General features: G+C 51.3%; 13 protein-coding genes across 13 annotated transcripts; 4 read left to right on the top strand and 9 right to left on the bottom strand.

Annotated features, from left to right (window-relative positions):
* Positions 1-626: 626 nt before the first annotated feature.
* Positions 627-1,867, bottom strand: N7498_009620 (DNA-directed RNA polymerase core subunit RPC40; the record flags this gene model as incomplete). Its single annotated transcript, XM_058456676.1, has 3 exons — positions 627-1,604; positions 1,669-1,773; positions 1,823-1,867. The coding sequence occupies 3 exons, from the start codon at positions 1,865-1,867 to the stop codon at positions 627-629; spliced, it is 1,128 nt and encodes a 375-aa protein (XP_058303575.1).
* Positions 1,868-2,285: 418 nt separating this feature from the next.
* Positions 2,286-3,854, top strand: N7498_009619 (NADH-quinone oxidoreductase subunit D; the record flags this gene model as incomplete). The annotated part of the gene is made up of 4 exons (XM_058456675.1): positions 2,286-2,954; positions 3,042-3,405; positions 3,447-3,761; positions 3,817-3,854. 4 exons carry the CDS (start codon positions 2,286-2,288, stop codon positions 3,852-3,854), a joined length of 1,386 nt encoding a protein of 461 aa, XP_058303574.1.
* A 1,032-nt stretch (positions 3,855-4,886) lies between these two features.
* On the top strand, positions 4,887-5,960 carry N7498_009618 (transcription factor domain-containing protein; the record flags this gene model as incomplete). The annotated part of the gene is made up of 1 exon (XM_058456674.1): positions 4,887-5,960. One exon carries the CDS (start codon positions 4,887-4,889, stop codon positions 5,958-5,960), a length of 1,074 nt encoding a protein of 357 aa, XP_058303573.1.
* A 75-nt stretch (positions 5,961-6,035) lies between these two features.
* On the bottom strand, positions 6,036-7,348 carry N7498_009617 (putative aminotransferase; the record flags this gene model as incomplete). The annotated part of the gene is made up of 3 exons (XM_058456673.1): positions 6,036-6,744; positions 6,798-7,252; positions 7,316-7,348. 3 exons carry the CDS (start codon positions 7,346-7,348, stop codon positions 6,036-6,038), a joined length of 1,197 nt encoding a protein of 398 aa, XP_058303572.1.
* A 358-nt stretch (positions 7,349-7,706) lies between these two features.
* Positions 7,707-9,131, bottom strand: N7498_009616 (aminotransferase-like domain-containing protein; the record flags this gene model as incomplete). The annotated part of the gene is made up of 3 exons (XM_058456672.1): positions 7,707-8,169; positions 8,232-8,608; positions 8,655-9,131. 3 exons carry the CDS (start codon positions 9,129-9,131, stop codon positions 7,707-7,709), a joined length of 1,317 nt encoding a protein of 438 aa, XP_058303571.1.
* Positions 9,132-9,788: 657 nt separating this feature from the next.
* N7498_009615 (ubiquitin-conjugating enzyme E2) lies at positions 9,789-10,531 on the bottom strand (the record flags this gene model as incomplete). The annotated part of the gene is made up of 3 exons (XM_058456671.1): positions 9,789-10,072; positions 10,126-10,276; positions 10,505-10,531. 3 exons carry the CDS (start codon positions 10,529-10,531, stop codon positions 9,789-9,791), a joined length of 462 nt encoding a protein of 153 aa, XP_058303570.1.
* A 547-nt stretch (positions 10,532-11,078) lies between these two features.
* On the bottom strand, positions 11,079-12,984 carry N7498_009614 (serine/threonine-protein kinase; the record flags this gene model as incomplete). Its single annotated transcript, XM_058456670.1, has 5 exons — positions 12,788-12,984; positions 12,408-12,459; positions 12,139-12,349; positions 11,931-12,087; positions 11,079-11,875 (listed from the first exon to the last, which is right to left on the bottom strand). Exons 1-5 carry the CDS (start codon positions 12,792-12,794, stop codon positions 11,079-11,081), a joined length of 1,224 nt encoding a protein of 407 aa, XP_058303569.1. The 5' UTR covers positions 12,795-12,984.
* Positions 12,985-13,939: 955 nt separating this feature from the next.
* Positions 13,940-14,289, top strand: N7498_009613 (uncharacterized protein; the record flags this gene model as incomplete). The annotated part of the gene is made up of 2 exons (XM_058456669.1): positions 13,940-14,084; positions 14,150-14,289. The coding sequence occupies 2 exons, from the start codon at positions 13,940-13,942 to the stop codon at positions 14,287-14,289; spliced, it is 285 nt and encodes a 94-aa protein (XP_058303568.1).
* A 216-nt stretch (positions 14,290-14,505) lies between these two features.
* N7498_009612 (uncharacterized protein) lies at positions 14,506-15,985 on the bottom strand (the record flags this gene model as incomplete). Its single annotated transcript, XM_058456668.1, has 2 exons — positions 14,506-15,744; positions 15,800-15,985. The coding sequence occupies 2 exons, from the start codon at positions 15,983-15,985 to the stop codon at positions 14,506-14,508; spliced, it is 1,425 nt and encodes a 474-aa protein (XP_058303567.1).
* A 477-nt stretch (positions 15,986-16,462) lies between these two features.
* On the bottom strand, positions 16,463-19,131 carry N7498_009611 (putative serine/threonine protein kinase; the record flags this gene model as incomplete). Its single annotated transcript, XM_058456667.1, has 3 exons — positions 16,463-18,468; positions 18,521-18,635; positions 18,688-19,131. 3 exons carry the CDS (start codon positions 19,129-19,131, stop codon positions 16,463-16,465), a joined length of 2,565 nt encoding a protein of 854 aa, XP_058303566.1.
* Positions 19,132-19,199: 68 nt separating this feature from the next.
* On the bottom strand, positions 19,200-20,144 carry N7498_009610 (uncharacterized protein; the record flags this gene model as incomplete). Its single annotated transcript, XM_058456666.1, has 2 exons — positions 19,200-19,878; positions 19,936-20,144. 2 exons carry the CDS (start codon positions 20,142-20,144, stop codon positions 19,200-19,202), a joined length of 888 nt encoding a protein of 295 aa, XP_058303565.1.
* Positions 20,145-20,703: 559 nt separating this feature from the next.
* Positions 20,704-21,628, top strand: N7498_009609 (aminoglycoside phosphotransferase family protein; the record flags this gene model as incomplete). Its single annotated transcript, XM_058456665.1, has 2 exons — positions 20,704-21,208; positions 21,270-21,628. The coding sequence occupies 2 exons, from the start codon at positions 20,704-20,706 to the stop codon at positions 21,626-21,628; spliced, it is 864 nt and encodes a 287-aa protein (XP_058303564.1).
* A 174-nt stretch (positions 21,629-21,802) lies between these two features.
* On the bottom strand, positions 21,803-23,257 carry N7498_009608 (uncharacterized protein; the record flags this gene model as incomplete). The annotated part of the gene is made up of 3 exons (XM_058456664.1): positions 21,803-22,647; positions 22,709-23,030; positions 23,081-23,257. 3 exons carry the CDS (start codon positions 23,255-23,257, stop codon positions 21,803-21,805), a joined length of 1,344 nt encoding a protein of 447 aa, XP_058303563.1.
* Between the last annotated feature and the right edge of the window lie 60 nt (positions 23,258-23,317).

Genomic DNA, 23,317 nt, shown 5'->3' with positions numbered 1-23,317 from the left:
AGCCTCTCATAGCCCCCGCACAGCCCCAGGGACCGTGGAGAATAAGGCTTAGCCCAGGACGATCACACCCCAATGAAGAAGACGGCGCTGGAAAGGCATACTTGGATCGCTACTTCGCCTTAGTATCGCTGCACTAAATACGTAAAAGTTGGGTTGGGGGGGGGGGAGGAGCCAGTGAATTAGCGGCCGGTTCTAGCGCCGTAGTTCCTGAGGTGTTTGTTGCCTTTTCCTGGGGGATGCTTGGGTAATAGGTCGCACATGCGACATGGTGGTTTGCCTAAGGATTGGGCAAGGGTTTATTAGATCTGTTAAAAAAATGAATTATGGCTAATATACTATGTACTAGATCCATTAACCTCTTAAGGAATTTGAGGAATTTGATTATTCCTTAGCTTATATAGGACTTGCAGAAGACCTACAACGATATGACTTGAATGATAGCTTCATTTTATTCCCCAGTATTCCAAGGGTAGCTGCCGGCCTTCTTTGCTCTAACAACAAATATAATATCCGGACCCCGGCCTCGTAAAGCCAACTTTTGACCGAACTTTTCGTAAATGTACAGCGTAAACGAAGCTCAAAAAATCCCAACGCCAGTCAAATGCATTATATAAGGAACCATGGCTTTACGCCATGAAATCATGCAGACCACGCTTCCACCGGGCGCACTTCAGCTTCATCACCTTCACAGCCTCCAGGAAGAGAACGTCGCTCTCAAACTGGCCAGTGCTCTCAATGTTGAAGATGAAGTGATCCCGAACACGGCCCAACTTGACCTTGCCCTGGAACTCTTCATGGCGCAGGCACTCACGGCTGACGGTGTCATTAAAGGCATCCTTCACAACAGCCTTCTGCTCACCGGCATGGCCCTCATATCCGCTTCCGCTGCGTGCAGCCTCCTCGGAAGTAACAGGTTCAAGACCAATGACACCCTTTGGGAAGCACTTGACGAACTTCTTCGCATCCTCACCAATGATGGGACGCTCGATCTGGATATCCGGTAAGAGACGGTAAGTGGCGGTCGCAACGGGCGAGAACTTGGCGTGATCGGCACCAATGCCTTTCACACAGTGCATTTCCATCTCGATCTTCTGGCCGGGGCGCATCTTGGCGATGAGGATGTCCGGGTTCACGGGGCGGATCGCACCGTCATCAACGAAAAACTGCTCCTGACGACCGACGGGGTGGAACGAAATGTCCTTGGCATAGACGTGAGCGTTGTTGTACAGCTTGCGCGGGTCCTGCTCATCCTCGTCGGCATTGGGGTTTTTGGTGCATTCGACGTCGAGGTGCAGAACAATGGTGTTATAATCGCTGGGGCCTTCTGCGCTGGAGCCTTCCTCGTCCTCGGACGGTTTGCGGAACCAGTGCATCCAGTTGATGCCCTCCACAGAACCTTTGAGCGGGATCAGTCCCAGACGCTGCGCAAGCACTTCATCTTGGATGACGGAAGTGTTGTTGTGAACGAAGACATATTCGATGGCAAGAGTCGGGATCTCAGCCATGAGGATGCGGCGGAAGGCATTCGCGACCGCGGCGTCCAGGCCGATCAGCGAGAAAGAGGCTTCGTACGGGTCATTGCGGTGGTACTCGACTTTGAAGTTCTGTTGCTAGCTGTGAGAATGGGGCGCTTTTTGGGGCTCAATTTGTATTATGACAGGTCCATACCTTCTTGAAACCATCCAGCGCCCATGCGTGCGACTCTCCGGGCCAATGGCCGGGGAAATCCGTGGAGGGGATGTTTGTGACAGTTTCTGGGTTGATGCCAATAATCTGCGATCGGTCAGTGAAGAACATTCCGGAAAAAGCCGTATAGACCTACACGGCGACGCTGCAGCTCCTCCTGCGACGGAACAAGAGGTGCCATGGTGGGCTGACTGGGGGTAAAAGGTGGAAGGTGGAAGGTTGAAGAGGATCGGCGATAAGAATAATTTCTCGAAGTATTTTCTGGGCGCCTGAGGCAGAAGAGGTCCTCTATTCTGTGACCGAGTAGTGCGGGAACAGAGCACAGATTGTGGTGGAACTAAACCAAAAACAGCATAGCTCCGTATCAATGTGCACACTATAGACGACCATTTCAGCCAATCACAAATCCGCTGATGACCTGGCGACCCGGCAGCTCGAGCACGTGACTGCTGCCAAAATGGAGCGCGACTTCATCTTCGCCTTCGAAGCAGGCTACCCTTTCCCGCCGAGAGCCCACCCACCTTCCTCCAATTGAATGCGCCTGGACTGAGGTTCTATCCTCCTTCCTTCTCCTTGGACCTCTCCTCTCACCCGTCTCCATGGCAGCCTCTTTCGCTCGCCTGGCGGGCAATTCGCCCAAAAGGCTCTGTCTCCGCCCCTCCGCCTTTCTCAACACATCCGTGCCTCGTTCCCGTTCCATAGCGACCACTGTCCCCCGCAGCAATGCCGATGCCGCCAGCTACCAGGCCACTCGATTGATTCCGACCGACCCGTCCTTCAGCCACCTTGCCAACAAGCCGGCCACCACGGCCGCTCAGGAAGCCGCTGCCCTCGAATCCGAGGCCGAAGGCATTGACCGCAAGATTCGTCACTACACCGTTAACTTCGGTCCCCAGCATCCGGCTGCTCACGGTGTGCTTCGTCTGATTCTGGAGCTCAATGGCGAGGAAATCGTTCGCGCCGATCCCCACGTCGGTCTGCTTCACCGTGGTACCGAGAAGTTGATCGAGTACAAGACCTACATGCAGGCCCTGCCTTACTTCGATCGTCTGGACTATGTTTCCATGATGACCAACGAGCAGTGCTTTTCGCTGGCCGTCGAGAAGCTCCTGAACGTCGAGATCCCCGACCGTGCCAAGTGGATCCGCACCCTGTTCGGCGAGTTGACCCGTATCCTGAACCACCTCATGTCCGTCCTTTCCCACGCAATGGATGTTGGAGCTCTGACTCCCTTCCTGTGGGGTTTCGAGGAGCGTGAGAAGCTCATGGTGAGTACCCGGCAATCCAATGGACGCTAGAAAAGAGTGCGCAAAACAGCAATTGTGAATTATACTGACCCATTGTTCGCCGTACAGGAATTCTACGAGCGCGTCTCCGGTGCTCGTCTCCACGCCGCCTACGTCCGCCCTGGTGGTGTCTCCCAGGATATCCCCATTGGTCTGCTGGACGACATCTACCAGTGGGCCACCCAGTTCGGTGACCGTATCGACGAGACCGAGGAGTTGCTCACAGATAACCGTATCTGGAAGGCCAGAACCCAGGGCGTTGGAGTGGTCAACGCCACTGATGCCCTGAACATGAGTTTCACCGGTGTCATGCTTCGTGGCTCCGGTGTCCCATGGGATATCCGCAAGTCGCAGCCCTATGACGCCTACGACCAGGTCGAGTTCGACGTCCCCGTTGGTGTCAACGGTGACTGCTACGACCGTTACCTCTGCCGTATGGAGGAGTTCCGCCAGTCCCTCCGCATCGTCCACCAGTGTCTGAACAAGATGCCCGCCGGCCCCGTCCGCGTCGAGGACTACAAGATCTCCCCCCTCCCCGTGCCGCCATGAAGGAGAACATGGAGGCTTTGATCCACCACTTCCTTCTTTTCACCAAGGGTTACTCCGTGCCCCCGGGTGAGACTTATTCTGCCATTGAGGCTCCCAAGGGTGAGATGGGTGTGTACCTGGTCAGTGACGGCAGCGAGCGTCCTTACCGCTGCAAGATCCGTGCTCCTGGTTTCGCCCACTTGGGCGGTTTCGACCAGGTTTCTCGTGGTCACCTTCTCGCTGACGCCGTCGCTATCATCGGTGAGTATTTCCATGCTCTGCGACACCTGACATCGCTAACGTTTCTTTTCTCTAGGTACCATGGATTTGGTGTTCGGTGAGGTCGACCGGTAAAAGCACCTCTACAACGCAATAATAAAAAGCCCGAAAAAAAATGAAGAAAGCCTTGAAATGGCCACTTTATAGACGGCCTGGGTGCCATTTTGGTGGTTTAAAATCAGGGGGAGGGGATACCATGACCCCTCTACGTGATAACCCTAGATCTCAACTCTGGTCTCCGGGTGTACCAAATTCTCCATGTTTTCTTCTCATGGCGTTGTTCTATTATGTCCTGTCGTTCTCCTTTGTCTTTTTCTTTGCCTCTCATAAGCCCTGTGTATAGTGAACATCCGATTCTTCTGAGACATTCGTTTTAATCCGTTATAGTCTTGGTAGTATAAGTATCCCGAAAGTGCTAGGGCCAGGTTAACCTGGCGTAAACGATTAGAAAAGGAGTTCATATTAGTTCACATCAGAGCATTTGTGCAGCTCGAATTATAGACTGTGGTTGGCTGGATCGCATAAATGCCTGCATTGGGGTTCAGCGGTGGATCCTCGGACGAAGTGGCGAATCGGATCCCATTGACTTGTGACTTTTCATTCAATACTTGAGCGACTCGCAGTGTCGCACATTTGCTGCACCTGCAGGAGATCATCCTCGGAGGGCTCGCGCATACTCCAAGGATGTCAATGCGCCCAACGAATCGATCATCTCTTGAAGGATCAGATTCCTTCCCGATCCGCAGCAGGAGGCGTGATGGTTGCACAGAGTGCCGCAGGAAGAAAGTCAGAGTATGTCTCCTTTCATATACTAATATGGGACGAGACCTGACACTTTATTTTTAGTGCGACTTGCAGAAGCCGGTATGTTCGCGCTGCAAGCGATTTCCCAAGGAGTGTTCTTACAACCTGAGCATCATTGCCCAACCATATTCAACACCAAGGGTCCCAGCCCGAACCTCGGAGCACTCTATCAGTGCAGGTGTTCTAAAACTATCCGTGGACCTAAATGCTTTGGTGCATCAACCTCAGTTTAATACTTCACCATTCCTGGTCTCCGAGGAATCCAAATTTCTCATGCATATCTTTAGCACCCAGACAGCCAACATGCTATTTCCAGCTGCTCCAGAGTTCTTCTTACAAAGAGTGATTAGTGCTGCCCTGGAGACCCCACATCTTCTATACGCGCTTTTGGCCTCCGCGTGCAGCCATCATAGTCGCCTCATGCAAGACTCAGGTCCAAGGCCGAAGGTGACCTGCCTGAAATATACAAATTTGGCTATATCTAGCCTGCGAACATCACTCTGTGATACCGACCAGGCACTGACGGCACAAACAGTCACTACGGCCATGGCTCTGTGCACAAATGATGTCTGTAATGGAAACATGCATGCATGGCGAACTCATCTCCGAGGAGTACTCCAGCTTCTGGTCACCTTTCTGGAGAAGGAGAAGCGGTCCTCGGCCATGAAGGACCCTTTAGTCAAATGTCTTGTGAAATGGTTTCGATCGATGGATATCCTGGCCGCTTTGTCCGGACTTGATGGGGTGTGTCTCCATGGTCCCGAGAGTGGGGGGTTGGATGGAGCTTCGGATCTACCGAATGGTAATATCGATGAGATTTGTGGCTATTCCTTGGAGCTGGTTCCGATCATGGCCCAAATTTCGCAGCTTGTTCGTCGCCGAAATCTTGACCAGGCCAATGATGCCGTCCTGGACGACTTGACTTCACTCGAAATGAAGCTTCTCTCGTTGGCGGACAGATTTGTCCCAGATACCATATCGCGTCACGGTGGTGTTACTTCAGCTGAGCTGCGAAGCACCCACCATGCTTTTGTCCATTCAGCTTTGCTTCACCTCCACCGCCGTGTTCTAATGCTTCCAAAACATGACATCAAGGTCAGAACGGACGTCGAAAATATTCTCGACGCCATCGGGAAGATTGCACCCTTTTCGTCATTGAATGTTCTTGTCCTCTGGCCTATATTTAGTGCCGGCTGTGAAACGGATGATCGCAGCGAGCGCGATGTGATACAGGAGCGGATGAAGAACATGCAGAGTTTCGGGATGGGCAACTTCACGCGAGCTTGGGAACAGATACACAAGTTCTGGACATCAAATAGTCCATTGCCGTGGGATGCCTATTTTGCACAGCTGGGATGTGAGCTGGTTCTCTTTTAGCCCGTGCATAATGATGACTATGATAATGAACCTAGAAAACTTGCCAAGTGCTATAATGTGGAAAGATCGATCTCTTCAACTCATAGTTGGAACCCCCTCAAATCCATTCTTCATGAACCTCTTGAGGGCCTCAAGACCATCCACCATGACCTGGCGCTCGGGGGCATAGCCAACCCGTACAAATCCCTTGTAATCGTGTCCATCACCAAAACACTGACTTCCTGGTACCAGCATCACCCCGTATGCATCGAAAAGTTGTTGACAAAACAGGACATCATTAACAAGACGTCCATCCTTAACGAATTTGAGAAATGCCGTCGTTCCAGCTTGCGGTCGCACCCATGTCACAGCCCAGTCAAACTCCCGCACAAAGGCCTCCAGAACATCAAGATTCTGTTTGGCAAGGTGAAGGTTGCGCTGTAGCAAGTTGTCTACACAAGGGCTGGACAGTGCATATGCGGCCACGCTGTCATCTAACTGACCAACTGAGATCAGAGTGTAGTCGCGCACAGAGGCGCAGGACTCGATGATCTCGGGATTCTTTGAAGCTATCCAGCCCAGTCGGATACCCGCTAGGCTGAAAGCTTTGGACATGGATCCCGTGGCGATTACCTTGTCGTAGCCGAAGTCTAAGATAGAGTGCGGGATCTCTGCTTGAAGCGAGTGGAAGAGTGGTCGATAGACCTCATCGCAATGGATGATTATATCGTGCTGACGCGCAATATCGACAATTTCCTGCAACGCCTCACGGTAAAGTACAGCGCCAGTAGGATTCTGAGGATTGCTATACCTGAATTAGTATTGGAGCTCAAGAATGACGGAGATAAGCACCCTTACTTGATAATAATCAACTTCGTATTCGGCCTGATCAACGACTTCAGCTCTGCCAAGTCAAGCTGCCAACCGGTTTCCGGCGAAGTCTTCCACAAGCTGACCTCGGCACCAAGAGACTCAGGAACAGAGTAAAGTTGCTGATACGTCGGATAATGGCAGATAACATGGTCCCCACGACCGACGTTCGTGTAAAGAGCGAGGAAGTTGGCCTGGATTGCTCCGTTCGTGACGAGTATGTTGTCTGCAGAAACCGAACCATGGTTGTCGGTTGAGTAGAGCTTTGCAATATTGCTCCTCAGATCTTTGGAGCCTCGAATTGCTCCGTAGACCTGCTTTTGAGAATAGTCTATGATCTCTGCTTGTTGGCCCGAGAAAGTTCGCAAGTCGTTCAGAGAGACTGAGGCACAACATGTCTCTGCGAGATTGTATTTGGCATCGTTCTCGTAGAGATCCATCCACTGGATGAGGATGAGTTAAGGATGCTCGGATTTTAGACTAAGGTATCAGACTATGGTACTCACCCGCTCCACAGCGAATTCGTTGACTTTAACCATTTTGGATGCGTTGGATAGGCAAGTGAAAGAATTTGGACAAAGAACAGCAAGATGAGAAGATGTAAAGATGTAATTCAGGGAGATTACGATGGCACCTTATATGTCCCCTCGTTTTCTTTCCTGTCCCGATAGATCCAGGCGATTGGTTAGATCGCTTCCCTTGCCAACTTTGGAAGTTGGAGTAGTTGCGCCCCACACCGGCTTCCCATGGTCGTCCCAAGTGGCTCTACGCTTTATCACGATAAAATACCAGGAGACTTGTTCATGACGTATAAAAGATTCCCACGATACAGACCGACACAGCCTATTCAGGTTAGGTTATAGTAAAGGGGAACTTGGACACCGAGTCTTTAGTTAGCTATACATGGCCCCCATCTTGCACTGCTTTGATAACAACCGCCAGTCTCTTCACACCCTCAACCAGTCGTTCACTATCTTCCCACATGAAACACAGTCTTAAACCCCGATGCACGCTCCCAGGTGCCAAGCAACCCGGGACTATGAAGATGTCACCGCTCCCTACTACAAGGTTTTGCGTTTTCTCTGCATTTTGGCATATTTCAGCAGCAGTGAGTGGCTCAGAAAGATTGAGCCAAATATAGTAACCCCCGGCCATGGCGCCTTTCTCATGATCCGGTGAGAAGGTGACACCGAGAGGAACCAAAAACTCGCTGACGGCGGACGACATCGTGGTATACCGCCGACGGCCTTGGGGAATGAGCTCTGTTGTGACATACTGCTGCACGAATCCGCTCTCAAGGAGCTCGTTGATAAAAGTGGACATCAACTGCGAAGGAGCACCGCCAGATCGAGTTTGACCACTGAATAGGTAACGGTTAGCTTTGCCGAGGAAAACTGCATGGAATGTAAATCTCTCACTTACGCTTGAGACAGCCCGTAGACAAAGCTCGCGGTTCCTTCAGCCCAACCGACTCGGCAGCCAGGACCAATGAGCTTACTGAATGATCCATTGCTCACGGCGTTGCCAAAACGATCGTGAGGCCCATTATCGAGAGTGCGGTCGATATCGACAAAACGTTTCAGAGACTCCCCAATGGTTCCGGTGCTAGACCCAGGAGTCCAGCAGAGAAAGTCGTACACATCGTCACTTATGATGAGAGCATTGTACTTTCGAGCAATTCTGACCAGTGACTCGCGTCGTTTGATTGACATGACCGTCCCCGAGGGATTTGAAAAGCTGGGAACACAGTAGATGACATGCGTGTAGATCTTCCTGTACTCCATGTGTGGCTTAGCAGTCTTCAATAATTAGCAGAATCCCCCAAGAGATAGCATGTGGACATACATAGTGACCCGATGAGCTTTCATTTGCATGGCTACTCTCGAACCTCTCCAGGGCCTCCTCAAGAGCATCGACATCCATACCCGATTCATCCTCCGGAACACCGCCCATCCGCCCATGGAACCCGGAATCTTCAAATATTCGATACACGAGATGATAAGTCGGCACCGGGAGCCAGATACGTTCGGTTCGCAAGGGATCGGTAAAGACCTGCAAAATACTAGCCAAATTCTGACTCGCGCCGCCGGTAATACAGATCCGCTCTGCCTCAATAGGTTGCGCAGGCGCATAGAAATCTGACAGCCATTTGGCTATATTCTGACGAAGAGGGAAATGTCCTTCGTCGGGTCCATAACCGAAAGCCTCTTCCAGGATCGATTTATCGGATAGTTTCTTGGTGGCGGCTTCCTTGAAGCGGTTGATTGGAAGGAGATGCGTGGCTGGCCATCCTTTGAACAGGTCAATTGGAGCCAAAGACATCCTGGTGAGTGGAAGATGGCCAAGTACATCTCTCTAATTCCAGGGAGTTTGATTCTCTATATACGAGGTGCTCGAGTTGATTTGGGGACGGACCCACCAGCAACACCGGGTCTTCTCCGTTTGGAAATCGAAGCGATCTGGCAAATCATGTCGTGGGGAACTGCTTTCCACAACGGAGGTTATTGGCGCCAACGGCTTACTTGCGTATACTAATACATTCCCTTTGCAAAAGATGGCTGCACTATGTCGAAGGGAGACTCCTAATTGCGAAACTGGATGAAGCCAGGGGCTAATATTAGGAAACTTGGTGAATTCATGCATCACTTAGCATCTTACAATTACTAGGATGGGTATCACATCTCATCACTATTGCTGGATTGCATTGCACGGTGTGGGATCGTGCTCTCTAACGCCATGACGCCCATCAACCCCCTTGCAAACCGAGCCCGAATGAAAACCGCAAACCAGCGCCAGAAATAATGCATGAATACAAGAAGCAAAGTCTGAAATGGGCAAGTAGGCCAGCCACTATCACCGTTACCCGGTTGACTTCCCTCGCTCCAAGTATCAGAAGAATTCGGCTCAAAGGGAGTCACAATATAGCCTTCAAACCCCGCCGTCATCGGGGAACTCAAAATTGCCCCAGGGTGTTTCCCTTCATACGTTGTCGTCCTCGTAAACAAAGGGGATATCTCTAATACGGCGGCGATTATATGCGACGAATTCACTGTCACCGGGAGGTCGCTCGTTCCGCGAGTTGGCTGTCAACATGCTCTGAATACTCATACAGACGCTCTCGCAAGTCTGCACCGGGGACCAGCCGGAAGAGCTGAGAAGGTCCAGGCAGATGATGCCGTTGCTATAGATATGTGGATGCATCGGAATGGGTCGCGGTGTATCGGAGGAAACTGGCAACTCGATGAACTGGACTTCGGGGGGTTCTGTGATTATTAGCAAAGGGGAAATCAAAGGTGACGAAAGGAACGACTCTTACCGATTGGATATTTGTTGCTGAAGGAGAATTTCAACCGATATGTCTGGTCCTTGTACAGAGGGTTGTTATCTAGGACTTTAATGTCCATTTGCCATTCCTCCAGGTTGTCTGACTTGGCGATTGAGATTCCCGGTGGGGTGTGCTCTTTCATCTGGAAATGCGAAATGTCAGATTATTTGCTATGCAAATATCATTTCGCCAGTCCTTCGAGGTATGTCTTGTGAAAAGATGCGTAGAGTAGAAACCGGGCTCGATATGAAGAAATGCGGGGAAGGTCGTACCTTCATGAGCTCCTGCAAGTGATAAAAGGGTTAACAGATCTGTACCTGGGTGGGGGGCTTTCTGAAATCACACGGGGTGCAAGAAACGAAGAGCTTACCTTGCCCAAACGCTTGCTGGCGAACATGGTCACGGTCAAGTCGGGTCTTGTCAAGGACAAGTGTTGAAGCGGGTCAGACACCGGGAGCTTAGGTGGAGTCGTGCGGAACGATCGGGCGCGATACCGAGCTAGAGCAGAGGCGGGACCTTCCGCTTTCCGGTGCACCCTCGGGCGTAGGAAGCTCGGAAGAATTTCAGATAGAGGTACAGACGAAGTGGTACAAAGAAAGAACTCGTTGGGTGACAAGCGGGGGAGATAAGATTGTGCTGCACGTGACAGCCCACTCTATACTTGATCGCCGTCGCTTTTCATTCGCTATACACCTCGACTTTTCAGATGTTCCCTAGAGGGCTGAGGACGAAAAGCGATCGAATTACGATCCTTCTTTGCTGTGGTAGTTGCTTACTGCGAAAGAATTCAACATTCTCAAGACACCCCCTAGGCGGATATCATTTCCAACTGACTATGTGCAGACTGTACTGACAATGGGGAATCACACGACTATATGCAGAACGATGGCAAATTACAGGACATAACGCAGCATACGTGCGAAAGGGGGGACATACGCAGGAAATTAAGCATGGGCAGCTTTCTCGCGTGCCTCACGCTCAACCTTTTCACGCTCCTCATTCTCCTTGACCTCGCGCACCTTGGCCAAGACAACTTCGCGGAAGATAGCACCGCGGGCAATCTTGCTGAGACTGCGCTTCTTTCTGGTGCCGTCGGGGCTGGAGTCGCCACCAGCCGCAGCCGGAGCTGCGGCATCTCCGTCATTAGAGTCGCCAATGTTCATGGGGCTGGGGATATCTTCCTCGCCCTCGTCGACCTCTTCCTCGTGTATCTTGAGAGCTTCAATGCGGTTGGCCAGCTTGACGATCTCGATACCACGGCGGAGACGAGCACGAGCAATGTAGGCGCGAATCTCGGGCAGCAGATCGAGGTCGCTGGCGGTAGTACCAGTCAGCCACACGTGTTTCAGAGCTTCTTCAGAGGTCACACGTTTGCTGGGGTTGGGGTCCAGGAGGGTAAGAATGAAGTCCTTGGCGTCCTGGGAGACGCCCTTCCAGTAGCGCTCGTGGAAGATGATGCGGCCCGCCCGACATTCCTCGATCAGGTCGGTTAGGTTCTCGGAGCGGAAGGGTGAGTAACCACACAGAAGGGTGTAGGTGATGACGCCGAGCGACCACATGTCGACAGCCTTGCCGTGACCCTTCTTGAGCATGACTTCGGGCGCAGCGTAGCCGAACGAGCCTGCCATGCTAGTGAGCTGTTCTGAGGGGCTCTCCAGCATCTTCGCGATACCGAAATCTGCCAAGACCAGCTGGGAGTCGGCGGCACGCGTGAGGTAAAGAAGGTTCTCAGGCTTCAAGTCTTCGGGTACATCAGCAAGTTGGCAGAATGTGCCCGTACGGCGAAAGAAACGTACCTCGGTGGACGATGTTTTTCTTGTGCAGATAGTTGACGGCATCCAGTACTTGACGGATGGTCTGCGACGCGTCTTTCTCCGTGAACTTGCCGTAGTCGCAAATCCGGTCGAATAACTCGCCGCCTGTGGCTAGTTGTGTGACGATGTAGAATTTGTCCTAAAGCGCCGTTAGATACAATCCTGCCGCGGCGTTTTGGCAAATGCTCACCTTGGACTCAAACCAGTCGACAAAGGAGACAATGTGAGGGTGTTGAAGCTTCTGCAGCATTTCCAGCTCGTCGTAGACCATGCCCTCATTTCCGCGGACGTTCTTCTTGAGGATAATCTTGACCGCAACCTTCTTACCGTCCTGGGACTCGGCCTCACGGACGATGCCATATGTGCCCGCACCGAGCGTGCGTCCAAACTTGTACATGGCCCTGTTGGGAGTATATGTCTTAGCGCATAGAAAGTCAAGGTCGGGCGGAGGGTTCGTACTTCTTCTCGTAGCTCTCTGGCTGTCCAGACAGCTTGTTAAGCATGTTCGCGACTGAGGAAACAAGAGTCAGCGTTGGCAATTATAATCGGGAGCACAAGCGCACGCAATACGCGACCAAAGCAGCGACATGGGCTGATTCAAGGGGAGTACAGGCATTGGAACCAGACCATCACACCAGAACGCAAAGCAAGTGACGATACAATCGGCAATATAGCTTCCGACAGAAAGAGCGAGGGCGAATAGCAACATCCCGATCCTGACCCCCAAGAATTTGAAGGGCAGGCATGTGAAAGAAGCTGAGGCCGAGAAGGAGCCAACGGGTGCGCGTCACAGGGCAGGGGCCAAAGAGCTCAAATCATAGCGAAACAAATTGACTCACAACTCATGATGTGGGAATAGGGCTGCAGACGCCCTAGACGACCGGACTAGGTATGCGATGGGTGTGAATGGACAGAGGTGACCCGTCAGGTAGCAAAAGTGGGCTGGTGAACCCCGCAACGGAGAGAAGGGCGGGTCGAAAAGAAGAGCAAGAGATATGAATTGGGATTGAAATCGCACGGAGGAGAGTAGAGTCGGAAGCTATCAGGGAAGGTCAGCGAGCTGAAAAACGACAGATCTCAGCCTGCACTAGGCGGGGGTGAGCGGGCGGCTCACGCCTATCGCGGGAGAGAGGGGAGAGGAATCCACCAGGAATCTTCGAGGATCGAGAACTTCGAGATCGGATTGGAAACACGATTGGAAACATGAACGTACCGGAGCGAGAAGAGCAAATATAGGGAAGTAGAGGGCGAAAAAAGGGATCTTCAGTTCTAGACGCGCGATAAGGCGACTTGGGGCTGTAGGGTTTAGCGGGCCCTTGGCGTGCGTGGCCTTCCAAACGGTTTGCACCGCCACACCTGAAAGTTTGGGTTCGAATCTTGGGGGCCTAAATTGGTAGCTAAGGGGGCTGTCCATGGTCGAGATCAGCCTCACCTGCAAACTGCGCCATACGGTCCGGAGACTGAAGTGGATTCGTGGTCGCCAGGCGCCCGTATCAAGGCATTGTACTATATCTCCGGTGGGAGAATGTTGGACTGGTTTATATGTTTCACCATCGAGCAAAAACATACCATGGATACGATATCCTACCTTGTAATTTTCTCTAGATCATCTATAATCCCAGTGAAAAGATGCGTACCCTTCGTAGCCCGTCCTTTGCCTAAGGTTTGCAGATCTCGGGATCGACTTGCTACACGCTCGATCGAGTCATTCTCGCAGTGCCAATGATACGAAAGGAAATGACAGATGAGCGCAAAGATATCCTAGGGGTCTTAATCAAAATCAAGAACTACGACCTATCTGATTTGTAGCACATCGTGGACGTTACCCCACCGAGCGGTCACTGTTGCGCGGCAGCGTCATATCCCACGCCCCGGACGTCATAGGCTCGAGAGCGCCTGTCTGGCATATATAACCATGCGAATGCCACACGACAACTTTGGCTTTCTTCAACCTTGGGACCTCCGTCCCTTAAATCCAAACAACTGCAAAGATGATTCAGTTCGCCGTTTACCTCACATTGCAAGTCGTCCTATTCCTGGCTTGGGTCTCCGGTTATCTGGACCCGTACCAGAAAATGATGCAGGAGATTATCCTCGACGCCATGGGCGAAACTAAAGTTTCTTATGGACTTAAAAGTAGGTTATGCCGATTTCGTTGATATCACAAGGGTGGATCCGATGCTAATATGATTTATGTGCAGTGAGCTTGACGGGGAAGAAGCTTATCGAAGATGAGAATTTTAGCAAGATTCAAGACCAGATGGGAAGCGAGCTTGCAGGAACGTTTGGAAAGGGTGGATTTGGTGAAGGAGTAGGCTCCGTGTTGAGCAAGAGCCTGTAAATGAATGGTTCCACAGGATCATGGAACATTGAACTATGACGAGGAACCTCCAGGGGCTCGATGAGATCTTGTACAGATGGGTTCAGATGAAATCTACCATTCTCACGGCATCCACATTTGGCGCCAGATCATTAAGCTCCTCCATAGATCAAAATCAGATCCCCACCAGTTTTGCTAAACAGCAGAAATACATAGGTCAAGCCTTCCCGTTAGGCCTCAATTGTCCAGGCTCAGCTCGGTCAAAACCATGTTGCAGAACTCCTGGTAGTACCGGGCCCCCTTCCAGGTACTGTTGGGTGACCGCACTCCCACGGTGCTCCATCCGTCGGCACGCAGGCGGACAATCCGCTGCTGTTTGGTTTCTTTGTACAGAATATTGCCGAACTGGTCCATGGATGGCTCCGGCTCCGGCTTCTGGTCCTCCTGCTGCTGCTCCTCTTTCTCTCCAATGTCTTCTTCGCCCATGTCATCGGTGATGGGTCGGAAGCTCCAGAAGGAGGTTGCTCGCTGCATCTGGCGAGCACGGCGCGCACGTTGTATGTCCTTGACCTGGTCCACATGCTGCTGGATTTCTATGATGTTGGTCGAGATTTGCCCGCGCAGGAACTCAACACCACGATTGAATCGAACGATCCTAGCGGCATGAGCTGGGGTGATAGTACCGTCAACCTCTTTGTGGCCATCGGGGTCTCGTGAATAGATCGACGAGGGCGTGCTGAACTTGCACGGAGAAGAACTATCAGTTAACAACGGGGTGGTGGTAATCGCGCTGGTGGTTAGGGCCTTGATGTTTAATTTGCTTGCTGAGGTGGTCTGCAGGGGCAGTGGCTTAGGGCGAGGACTGAAATCTACCTCGTCATCACCATCATCATCTTCATAGATGACTGCCCACGCCTTGGTTCGAGCAGCTTTATGGATACGAAGAGGAGAAGGTGTGAGACGATAGTCCTTCGTAGGATCGTTGGACTTGCGGGGGGTCTTGGGCGGAGACATATTGATATTCTCCCTGTCAATCGCATGTTTTGGTGCGGCACGGTGCTTTGGCAGAGTCAGTATGAAAGATGTGGCATGCTCCGACCCGGAGTCTGAAACGAAAGGATCGTCATCTAGATTCGACAGCGAGAGATCAATCATGTGTGTCATACTCCGAATGAGAGCAGGACGCTCAGGTGAAGCTTGTTCCGGAGTATCAACCCAAATGAGAAAGTCATTGGGTGTGTACTGAGGGGTCTCCGGTGGGGTGAGATAGGAACTGAACTCAGGACTGTCTAGATCACTAGGAAGCTTAGGCAGAGAAATGAGCATTGGAAGAGTAGCGCCACAGTCGAGGAATGAGTCGAGAGCCTGGTGTAGGAGAGAAACCTTGTTGTGTGAGTACAGGTGCGCTGCACGGCCGAGGAACTCGTAGCTGATCGCGGCATAGAAGCAGAGGAATGTTTTGCACACAGGCTCAATCTGTAGTGAAGAAGTCAATTGCCTAATGCATAAATTCAAAGGCATTGGAACTTACAGGCTCCTTAGCCACCATGAGCAGATCGGCGCAACGGGCTGCACATTGCTTATACTGCCGCTGGAGATACAGACTCTTCACGCCGTTCAATGCAGTCTTCCACTCCCGGATAGTCTGAGGGGCCGTAGGTGTAGATGGAGGGGCAAAAGATACCGGGCCAAATTTGCTCGAAAATCCACCGAACATGATGTATGGCTATCAATAAACACGTAAAGACGAAACAATGCGTATCTGGGCCGTCACGGGGGCAAGCAGGTTCTTCGATGGTTGGAGGAGACGAACAAGAACTCAAAGAGAAATCCAGGATCAATGAAAGAAAGAAACACGTCTTCGTGTGTCGTCACGTCTATCGTCACGTCAACATGACACGAACCCCAATCGGGAAGATCGTTGACGCTTTTCGTCTTTCATCTCAAGTGAGGAACAAACTCTATGAACAGCAGGATTCGGGTCAAACAAACATCAGCGCTGTTTGAAAATGACAATACACAGGAAAGGTCGTATTTACAGCCTACAAGTTCCTCAACAATTTGTCCTCTGCGAAAGTTCTGGTCTCCAAATGTGAAGAAATGAGGTATCGTCATAAATGCTTCGTTAAAATTCGAATCAGAAATCTATCTGTGACTATGGATGCAATGATGATAACTCTAGCGCATGTAAATATCACTGGCCTGCTTCCGTGGCATGCTTTGATTCATCTGTCTGATGTCCAGAACTTGCTCTTGAGAGTGCATCCCCCGTAGCTGCCAAGGCATCGAGGAAGTCACCAAGCAGACGATCCAGCTCGACGGTGACGGTATTGTCATCAATACCTTCCATCAAGCTCTCTGCACTAGGCGGAATAATCGAAGGGAAAGAGAGGGAAACTGGCTCATGTTCTTTGGCAGAGGTTGCTGGGGACATCGCCATAGACATAACGTCACGGCGAGCAGTCTGTAAAGGCTCATCATAGACGGGAGACCCGGGCTCGGACGAAATGATAGGGCTTTCTCCGGGACCATCCAGCACGGGAATCGCGGTAGGGAGTGATGGTACATCATTGGAGTCGATTGTCGACGAGGTCTCACTCCACGAAGGGGGGTCCTCTTCATCCGGCCCCGGCCCATCGAGGATTCCACGGGAGTCATCTTCCACGTGATCGGAGGGATCTCCAAGGGCCGAGCCAAAAGACGATGTGGATTGGTGTAGTGAAGCCTGCGGGGATTTTGGTCGATCAAACCGGAAGGGGTCATAGTCTGAGTCAGACATGGTAGATTTGTTCGAGGCTGAGGTCGACGGACGGGATTCCCCTGGCGCGTCGTTTTGCAATTCCTGAATATCAGGCAGCGGTGCTCTGAGGGTGTCATAGCGGTCGGAATTTACTAGATCGCTGGGCGTATTTTCGCCCATGACAGGGAACGTCCACTGCATGGTAGCACGCTTTTCCGCCTGGAACGGTTCCTCGGGCGCTGACTCGGGAGCTGGAGCCTCCTCGGTCTTTGCCTCGGTTTGATCCTCAGGCTCTGGGGGTGGGTTGAATGAAGGGAACTTCCAATCCATGGTCGGAGGGCGAGGGCCTGATTGGGGCTGAAACTCTTTTTCCTGAGATTCATCATCTTCTTGACCACTGCTGGATGACTGCGAGCTATTTTCGTTCGAATTTCGGTGAAGACGGAGACTCGAACGGTTCGCACGGATTGTATCAGCATTAGCCAACTGGAACGGCTGTGCTGTCGGCGCACCAGCTGCATAGTGGGAGGAGTCGAAAGATCCAATATCAATGTCAATCAAAGTGGACATCACTGAGGACCGGTCCGTCTCCGTGCGCAGGGGAAGGTCAGAAGTCGGCGCGGCGGGTTGTATGGGTACAAAGTCGTTCTTAGTTTCGTATTTGTAACTCGGCATTTCTTCGTTAAAAAGGCCTTCCATAGCTGCGGCGCCACGACGCACGCGTTCATCGAAATTGGCCTTTTGCTCGGGGTCCATATCAGATACATTCACATCTTCACCAGAATCATGTTCAGAGGATGGCGTGGATGGGCTGATAGATTCTTCCATCTCAGCCAGAGACGCGGCAATTTGATCCAAGTCAATGACGGAGAATCTTCGTTCGAACCCATCGGTTGTGCTGAAATTCCAATCGTCAACTGGCTCCTCAGCATCTGGCATTTCTGCTGCCGCTGCACCCCCAGGATTGAACAAAGAGATACGTTGGCCTCCCCGTTGCGACCATTGGTAGTAATTGCGGACTAGCTCGCTCACAGACGACGTAGGGTATTCCTCCTCTGTTCCAGCGATGTATGGATGTTCCAGAATCTGTGCCATTGTCGGACGGTTCGCTGGATTGGGCTCAAGGGCGAATGCGATGAGCTCTTGGAGACCTTGACTGTAGTTATCGTTGTTCAATTTGGGAGCTGTCCTGTTCAGTTGACGACCGATCTGCATTGGCTCCCGAAGACCTGCGTTGGGTGGGCTTCCGTTCGCAAATTCGTAGAGCGTGCACCCATATGCCCACACGTCCACCTCACTGCTGTAACGGTGCGCGGGTCCGCGGCCGAACATCTCCGGCGGCATCCAATGAGGTGTTCCAATCCACGTTGATCTTTTGTCGCGCTGGGACTGGAGGATACCAGCGACACCGAAATCACAGATCTCTAACCGGCCTTCCTCATGAACCAAGATATTGGCAGCTATTCAAACCATTTTAGCATCGACTGAATCTTAAGAAGCAGAGTTAATCACCTTTAACATCACGATGAATGATCCCGGCATCGTGAATAGCGCGCAGGCCGACCGCGAGCTCTCGTGCGATGGGGATAATGTACTTCTCGTTCAGTTTGTCGCCAGTTGCGCGCATCTTCGGAATGTTAGTCGAATCGTACCCACCACTTCAAGTGAGTGGATCTTACCAATGTTCGGACACTTCCACCGGGGCAGTATTCGCAAACTAGCCATAACTGGGAATGAATAGAGATTGCCTCAATGAGTTCGTTGATGTTTTGGGCTCCAGAGTCCTTCACTTGCTTCATGACCTTAGTCTCGTGAATGAAATCCTTTATGGACTCGTCCCTGAAATCTCGCTGGGATTTGTAGTCTAACGAGTCAATATCGAGAACCTTGATAGCGACAAGGCGGCCCGATGGCACCTGTCGACCTTTGTAGACTCGACCATATGCACCTTTGCCAATCAATTCTTCGAATTCATAGGGAGGCACTTCGGTCTTTGCACGCCGACACATCTCTTTGACTGCTGTTCCCTGCTCTCGGGCCAGCTTGATCGCTTCAGCTTTGTGTCGGGTGATCGCCGCCATGGCGGACGACGGGTCCAATAAACGCGATCCGCGAGTGTCCATCGTGCCTGGGTTGGTTATTGAATGTGAGGGGAGGTTTCGGAAGTCAATATGTTATACTTGACGTTGGCTCAGAGCTGATTGGAGGAGTGCCGTTTCTTGAATATCTCCGACAATGGTGCCTTTAATCTTTGCCTGAAGCCACTGCGAGGCCACGATCGAGCTTTGGCAGGATACAAGAAGGGATGTGACGGGGAGATTGTTGATGGGAGATCAGAAGGGAGGAAGTCGTCAACAGGGTGAGGGGGAGTAAGCCTGTCGATGCAAGGAACGCGTGACGGGCTGCCTTCACGAGTGACTGGCGTAGTTTGCGAATGAACGCCACCTACTTCCTCACAGTCAATTTCTGATTTGCAGTCCAAATTCAACTGTAAGGATTCCTCGAGCTCCTCGTATGAACAGCTGTCACCAGGGAAGTTTGCCTCGGGGGCATCCAGCGACTCTGTTGTTCCCACACTTAGGTGGTCGCAATCGTTTGACAGGCTTTCAGTATCACTTGCAGTGCTGTAAAATGCGCTCAAATGTTGCGAATTGACAGCAGGGGTGCGGTTACGGGGAGACCAAACAGCGTCTGTCTCAAGCAGTTCGAGCAACTCAGCAAGTAGGATGCTCGAGTGGACGGCACCTCCTTTGAAGAGACCGTCGGTTAAAAGATCCAGAGGTGGCCCTTCGCCGTTGTCACCTTCGATATCACAGACACTATGATCCAGAGACTCGATCCTTGGCAGTCGGAAACGGGCCGTGAGGTTCCTGCTTGGTCAGTTTCAACAACTGTATCGGCACACAATTGTCATAGGAGCTACATACCACGATGACTTTGAAATACCGCTATGAGGGGCGCTTTTCCCTTTCAATGAGGTAGATAGCTGAGATCCTGGCCTGTACCCAGGTCCTGTGCTGGACGAGCCAGACTCTTTGTCTTGCCTTTCTAGCAAGTGCAACAGAAGCTCTCGATCGGTTTGAGAGAGAGACACTCCGTCTTGCGGGTGCCGATCTGTGGATTTGCAATCAGCCATGGTCTCGGAATGTCACATATGCAAGCTGGGCTTCCTGAACGAGCCGGGAAGCAAAAATCAAAGTGAGGAGGATGAAGATAAAGAGTTTGAAAAATATGTGTCTCAGTAGGACAGAAGTTGAAGAAGAGCAAGGCGCATAGTAATGGCAGAAGGGTAGAAGGCGAACCTACATGGAGAGAACAAAGAGAATGCCGAAGTTCCTGATACGAGGATATCAATGGGATTCTGATTGCGACTTCTCTATTGAGCTGGGCTCCGCTGCCAGTGCTAGGATGATGAGATTATCGGGACAAGGCAATCGGAACCATTCATAGAGATATGAAGATGGAATTAGAGCCTGTTGCCAGTCAAGTCGGAGTTGTCGTTTCACGCGTGGGTGTCATCACCAAGGGGGGCACGTGATATTCACACCTGAGGCTGAAACGGAGGTACCGTTTAGAGGCCCTTGGGATCCACTCTGGTATACTTCTCTTGCTTCTCTTGCTATTTTTATTTCTTTCCACTTCGATCGCGTCTCCATCAAGCTGGATTCCAATTTCTTCAAGGGCTATCTTTAGTGATGTCTCCAAAGTTTACAGTACTCTGGGCCGCGTCTGGATTCACGCCAACACATCCAGACGCGGTCCAGGAGATGGCCAGTGAGAAAGCCAACCGCCTTCCTGCCAAAACACACCGCGTTGTGCAAATCGGCCCAGGTGTTGCAGTCAAGTATGGTCTGCTAGTTTCCAAGAAAGAGGCCGAGAATATGATGATTATGGCCAAAAACACCAGCATCCCAGTGCCCAAGGTGCTGGCGTACGGCACATTCGGTCCATTTCCCCGGTCCGCTCGCGATAATGTCATCTGTGATGGACAGTTCTACGAGACGTACATTTACATGGCCCTTGCAAAGGGCCAGTCTCTCGACAAAGCCTGGGATTCTTGCACCAGACCAAGCCGAGAAGCCATTTCGAAACAGCTCACTACATACCTCCTAGAACTGCGCAAATTAGAAGGCTCATACATCGGTTCACTCAACAGTGGTGCCGTCCTGGACATGGCGTCTCCGTCGATCAAAAGCAAAGGTAAGTGTGACTTTACTCGAAGTCTCTGGACACTTCTAACTCCATGCGTTCTTCCGTTCAGGTCCATTCAAATCAGAGGGTCAGTTCAACACGGCACTCAGCAATGCCTACATCACCACCTTGGGTACCAGTGGACTTGACATCCGGACTTTTGTTCGGGAGCTATTGTCGAACAACGACCACAAGATTCATTTCACTCATGGTAATATCAAGCCCCAGCATATCATGGTCCACAATGGCAGAGTGACTGCAATTCTGGATTGGGCACTGAGCGGATTTTATCCCGAGTACTGGGACTTCGCAAAGGCTCTTGACGGCGATGGACTCGGCGATGAGAGGGCAGTCTTCATTATGAATACCTTTCCCCAGCAGTACGCTCTCGAATATCTCGTCTATTGCTTCCTGACCGAAGTCCTGTGAACACTTGGGGCGGTGACCAGGATGATGGCCAGGATGATGATTATGATTATGACGATGATGACGACGATGATGGGATTTACAAATAGACAGAGACAAAATTTTTCAATTCTAACTTGATCTTCCTTGACTTTTATTATTAATTAATTAATTTCGTCGTAGTCAAGTCTACCCATATCATAGAACAAAGCACCAGAGTGCAATCGCAGAGATCAATGCCCCTGCACGCATTCCAACTTCAATGCGAATACCGGCAGACTTTTTCCCCGCAGACTTGGTCCCGGTAGAATTGGACCCAGTAGAATTGGACCCAGCAGTAGTTCCGGGAACCGCATTTTTGCCCGTTGTGATCTCGACGATATCATCACTAGCCGCGTTCCAGTTCCGACCGGCCAAAGAAATCTCGTCATTCTCCAGATCAAACACTGAGTATACCAGAGTGATGAAGTTAGTCCCTAACACGATGCTACCTTCATTCTGAAGTTCCTTATTCTCGCAAATGGTAAAATAACAAAGATCATCCGTCTCGTAATCGGATTCGCCAATGTCGGGATTGCCGCTCAGAAATGACCAAGCAGGGAGTTGGACATTCAAATCCCCGAAGTTAAATCCGATCGTCGCGTTCTCACCGACAGAACTACAAGAAAGGTTGACCTGTCCATTATCATCTGGCACGCCTGTTGCCCCGATCTGGGCAAACAAAGCCTTAGCCAAGTAGTCGGGCACATATGTCATATCGACTTCAATATCGAACACCGCATCGAGCGGGAATTTGTCCGATACCATGGCGGTTTCATTGACTGAGATGCCGGTCATGTTGATACGAAGGGCTTTGGTAAGATCGGAGCCATTGACGATGGGAAATGTGTAGAGAGGCTCCTCGTATTTCGCTTTGTTTATACCCCCAAACAAGATCATGTTCGACCACATACTGAAAGCTGGAGAGTTGATCGCGCCTGAGTCTGCCAGTGCCTGGGTAAAAGAGGTGGAAGACGTATTTCCATATCCCAGGCTTATTGTGTCTATCATGGCCGGAAAGTGTCAGCGCGCACATGAACGAGGTATGAATCGTCTTCGACTTACTCGAAGGGAAGCCCCACTCGGCCACTCCCATTTTCATGTCATTCACCTTCGCGTCTCCAATGGTGAGGACATCCGTCACGAATTCACCGGTCAACTGTGAGCTGGAATCGTCGTAAGAGAACTTTTCGTCAAGCAACTTCGCACTTGTCGAAAGGGTTCGGTTGTAAGCACCGTCACCTCCGCAGGTCGTTGTGTCTGTAAAAACGCTGCAGTCACTGGAGTTGACACCCGTTACCCAGCATCCATTTCCCCAGGTACTAAAGATGGCAATGAGGCTCTGTGGTGGGGTGCCAAGAGTGATGTTTACGTTGTAAACATCCCACTAAAAGAGGTTATCAGCCAATGAAGGACAAAAGCGAGCACATCGCTTACTTGAAAATCGGTTGCGATATCAGCGATCTTGGACCTTTTCAAAAGCTGGTTCGGGACCGGTCGATCATGTCGAAAGGGGACTGCAACCACTGCTGGTGCGTCTCTGCTCTCCGACGAGAATCCGTTGACTAAGGCTGCGCCAGCCAGCGCGAATAGCCAAGATACCCCACTGCGCATATTGAACGATTGGGTTTAGATGATCGGACCCGTTGTCGCACTCGAGCTGGAGGATACGAA

This window comes from Penicillium cinerascens, assembly GCF_028974065.1.
Source record: "Penicillium cinerascens strain IBT 15544 chromosome Unknown scaffold_4_segment0_segment1, whole genome shotgun sequence".
NCBI classification, from domain to species: domain Eukaryota; kingdom Fungi; phylum Ascomycota; class Eurotiomycetes; order Eurotiales; family Aspergillaceae; genus Penicillium; species Penicillium cinerascens.
The sequence above is the reverse complement of the archived record's forward strand: the minus strand, read 5'-3'. Positions and strand labels throughout refer to the sequence as shown.